We start from the raw sequence: 4,819 nt of genomic DNA, 5'->3' as shown, positions 1-4,819 counted from the left end.
TCTTAGTAGCCACTGTGGTCACTGACAATGGGGCCAGGTAAACGCAGTCACACCTGGGAATTTACGACGTGAAGGTGTCTCTCGAGCCTCCGCAAAATGCGTCAATGTTGGTCTGGCTTCCTGCCCACTGAATGATTAATGTGTGTCTGTGGCTCAGTAGTTAATATACTCTCTTCTAAACGTTTCCTGAAACGTTTCTGAATATATGGACAATAACGCATAACATTCAAAACGAATTTCTTTTTCTACAGGCTATGAATTGCTGATAGTGCCAGACGTGACCAGACGTGGTGCTGATATTGAAAACTATTCAAGAACACAATCAGTCGCCTGTTATGCAAGGCGCGATTACTGCGGCCAACTTTGATCAGGTTGCAATAAGCTCCGCTAGAAAAGTGAGAAACAAGATCACCTGCTTGAGGACCTCGTGCAGTTATTGGGACAGGAACAGAACGGTCCACGTCCACCAGAAGATACACACACATAACACGAAACAGCTGCACTGATCAACATGTCCTCTCTCTCTCACACACTCACACGCACGCACACACACACACACACACACACACGCATACACACTCACACACACACACACACACACACACACACACATGCATGCACGCACGCACACACACACACACGCATACACACACACACACACACACGCATGCACGCACACACACACATACACACACAAACACACACGCACGCACGCACGCACGCACGCGCGTCTATCCCAAAAACGTACATTAAATCACACAACCAACCTACAATGCGAAACATTCAGACTTTAGTCACCTGAAAGTTCGCCCACAGGTGAAAACACCTTTCAGAAGCTACAGAAGCACAACATCCCATCACATCCAGAACCGGGTTTCCAAACAAAACAGGCGCAAGGGAGAAAAAACCCAGTTTATCTGCTTCTCTGGTTGCGATGCAGACCAAAACAGGCATGTTTGATTGAATATGTCGGGCTGTAATCTCACAGTTTTTTCCTACTCCCGGTGTACGGGTAAATATTTGTGCCCCAAGAATAAAAGCAATCACCGATGTTTTCACGGTGCCTGTTCGGAACAACGCAAAGGTGCATTTAAGACACGAATATGAACATCTTTCATGAACCTATCTACTGACTCCTTGCAGTAAAGGGCAACTTGTGAGCACTTACCCTCCGCTGTGAACTGCCCTCCGGTGATTTGGAAAACACTTCCCAGAGAATTCAAAACTAAAATAACTCCAAAAACAACGAGGTTAGCTGTCTTTGAAGCCGCCATAGCCGATATCCACGGCTGATATATTAATTCTTCACTCCCGGTAGCGTGCCGTCGTTAAATCTGGTCGAACCGCAACACAATCAAGCCCAAATGAACGCGGGTTGTTCTGGGTTCCCTCCTGGCTCGTATCAGCCAAGCTGCTCCCGGCGCTGCTGACCAACACCTCCAAATAGCAGAACCGATCTGTGTTGTTTCGGTTCTGCAAACCCAGCCTTTTGAGTTGAGCCTCCAAAAAAGATCATCAAAACTGGTTGTACAGAGACAGCACGCCTGGAAATCCCGGACGGGTCCAGTACGGCGAGCGCACAGCTCTCTGTTCGGATGCAGAGGCGAACTGGCAGTGTGAGACGCTCCGGGGTGAAAAGAGCGCCGGTGACCTCCCCGTTAACCCCGTTAACCCCGTTCACACCGCGTCTTGGAGACGTGTTTTATCAAGGGTGTTAATATTAGACGGGCTATACGTTTCTGCAGCCTAAAATATTACACCACTCTGAAACCATGTCTAGCCTGACTTGCCATTACTCATTCTGCTATAACCACATGACGTCCAATTTCCTTTTTGTTTTATTCATCTAACTGTGGTGCCTTATATTTTATTTTTATGTCGTTTATAAACTTCAGCGGGAATTATTCAGAAATTAACTGTACTTTTCCAGAATTGCATTCCCATCCTCGAAAATGGATCAGACTAATGTGTTGGCATTGCCATATCCATCCAGTTTATTTTGTGTGGGTCAAGATGGGTGCCCTCTCCTGGGTAATAAATAAAACCCTTTATTCAACTGCTTTTATTCATGGAAAGCAATTGTTTAACTGTACCCAGTTGCTGATCTAATCATAGCATTAATATATTGCTACAAAACATGCGTATTTGTCGTAATGAATAATACTCAACTAATACTTAGGCCAATCATATATTAATCCAGTTTCTTCTCGTCATTAAATAATGTCCCATGCTCTTCATTTGGGGTGTATCAGCTTTTCAAAAGTGGGAGTCTTCTAGGATGTCATAGCATATTTTGCATCGTTTTAATCTGACAAAATGAGTCGGGGTGTGTGTGGTGGATCCTGAGGTAGGGGTGTTGAATCACTCCCCCTCCCTGTTTGCCTGCTGGAGGTCCTATATCGAGGCTACCTACAGTAGGCGATGTTCATAATAGTGGCCCGATACAGAATTCTGTCACGTTTCTGTAAACACTGAGAGAAGGAGTCAATAGAGTAATGTAATAATAATCAACAATAAACATAATTGTTCAAATAGTCTCATTTGGCGAGGATTTTTAATCGGTTCTGTTCAAGAACTGAAAGGCGAGGCGAGATACACCACAGTGTGGTTCTTCTCTCCTCCGCGGGACGAAAGACGGGGGCTGTCGGCTGGCCGGGCTGCCCTGTCCCCCTGCCAGGTTAGCGGGGAGCGGGAAGGTAATGAGGTGCACCAGAGCGCTAACCAGCCTCTTACGGGCCAGGATCAACTGTTAGGGAAAAACGTTTCAGCGACGAGACGCGCGACAGCTCCAACGCAAACACCACGATGTAACTGCGAAAAGGTCAGTCAACATCAACATGCCATGCGAAAGCGCTCGTCTCGGATAAAAGTTTGGATCCTGGTTTGTTTTTTTGTGATGTCTCCAAGTCTTCTATGAATCCCAACCCCCCCCTTCACATCAAAACTCCGCTCAGCACGTACCTTTGTAATGTAATGAGTCAGTTTTCAGAGACATCCCCAAGATAACGATATAAAGTGTGAAATATTTTGCAAGGTTAAAAAATAATTAAACAACATATATAGACCTTTATGTAACATGAGATCTATTTTGAAAATAGATCCAGATGTGGTCCGGACATGTGCACCTCCCTGGTGATATGTTCTGGGCATGTCCAACTGAGAGGACACCCCGGGGAAGACCCAGGACCCACTGGAGAGATCATATCTATCGGCTGTCCTGGGAACGCCTCAGTATCCCCCAGAGGAGCTAGAAGAGGTGGCTGTGGAGAGGGAGACCTGGGCCTCTTTGATTAGGCTACTACCCCCCTGTATTTACTGCTGATGCTCTGGTTGGGTTGTGATGCTGCCATTTTAAACATTGGCTTAAAATGTAAGTTAAATCCACGTCCCATGGAGCTGAGATCAGGTGATTGACTTGTCCAGCTAAGAACATTTCACTTTCCGTGACTGATAAACTGTGTTGTGTAGTACATCTCCGTACATCTCAGCCCTCCTGCTATTGCTTGTGTATCTTAATCTTTGTGTATCTTTCATTAAGATGAACTCATCTGATTCACATTCACATCCTCAATAAAGACCAGTGAGACATTTCCACCAGCTGCCATCAACGCCATGTTGTTTTCCAGATGAGTACCTACTTTTCCTCCACACTTCCCAGATGAGTACCTACTTTTCCTCCACACTTCCCAGATGAGTACCTACCTTTCCTCCACACTTCCCAGATGAGTACCTACCTTTCCTCCACACTTCCCAGATGAGTACCTACCTTTCCTCCACACTTCCCAGATGAGTACCTACCTTTCCTCCACACTTCCCAGACACTCTACTACTGTTTGAGCCCTATTTCATCTGTCCATAAGAATTTGCCCAGAGCTCTACACATTCTTATGTACTTTGTAAGTACATAAGAAAATCTGACCATTGCACTTCCCATGCAGGCCTGTGATCGGGACCTACATATCCTTGTGCTAAAGCCGTACTTTAATCTAATGGTCTTAATGCTTAGTTTTCACACCAGATCTAGAGTGCTGGACTGCAAAGCTAAAATAACAACAAAACCCAGAAAAAAGGCACCCCCCCCCCCCCAAAAAAAAAAAAAACCCAGCATATGCTGTGTGTAAAAAAAACCTATTAGGGTTAGGGTTAGGGTTCATAGTAGGGTTAGGATTTATAGTAGGGTTAGGGGTAGGGTTCATAGTAGACACACACTGAATGCTTTATGGTCCACATCCTAAGAAGCACATTTGGACATTTATGCAATATGTCTTTGGGTTGCACTCTTTTTAGTCTAAGTGTTCATACATTAAAGTAAGGAGCACTCTTCCAAAGCCTACATAAAAAGGGACTGAGATCAACACCCTGTGAACCTACACTCAAACAAGTAGGCTCAGAGACAGCTTTTATCCACGAGCCATCGCTGTACTGAACATGTAAATAACGGCAACAATAATGTAAATTCCCAACCCATGTGCAATACAACCCATGTGAAATACTTCCCACGTGCAATATTATGTAACATACACTGTAAATAACTTTGTGCAATATTCAACATATCATGGAAATAATCTACCGAACCATTTGTAAATGTGGCACTACTTTTCAACTTGTCGTTTTATGTCATTGTGTGTATTTATTGTCCCAACAAGCACCTTGGAGTAGAATCAAATTTTATTGTAATGCAAATTATAATGACAATAAAGGCGATTCTGATTCTGATGCTGGAGGCATCTGAACGTCCTTTGTGAAATTCCAACATTTTGTTTGCTTCTTTGGAGGAGATTGTCCCTCTCCACCACCAAGGTCTGGACCTTCTGGTCAG

The 4,819-nt window shown here is 44.6% G+C and overlaps 1 protein-coding gene across 1 annotated transcript in view; it reads right to left on the bottom strand.

Moving 5' to 3' along the window:
- LOC143474809 (plexin domain-containing protein 2-like) overlaps positions 1 to 1,733 on the bottom strand; it is a 118,136-nt gene extending 116,403 nt beyond the window's left edge. The window contains exon 1 of the mRNA XM_076972423.1: positions 1,169 to 1,733. Coding sequence (XP_076828538.1) covers positions 1,169 to 1,274 — 106 coding nt within the window. The 5' untranslated portion in view covers positions 1,275 to 1,733. The remainder of the gene's footprint in view (positions 1 to 1,168) is intronic.
- Between the last annotated feature and the right edge of the window lie 3,086 nt (positions 1,734 to 4,819).

Source organism: Brachyhypopomus gauderio, chromosome 14 (genome assembly GCF_052324685.1).
Source record: "Brachyhypopomus gauderio isolate BG-103 chromosome 14, BGAUD_0.2, whole genome shotgun sequence".
NCBI lineage: Eukaryota > Metazoa > Chordata > Actinopteri > Gymnotiformes > Hypopomidae > Brachyhypopomus > Brachyhypopomus gauderio.
The sequence above is the reverse complement of the archived record's forward strand: the minus strand, read 5'-3'. Positions and strand labels throughout refer to the sequence as shown.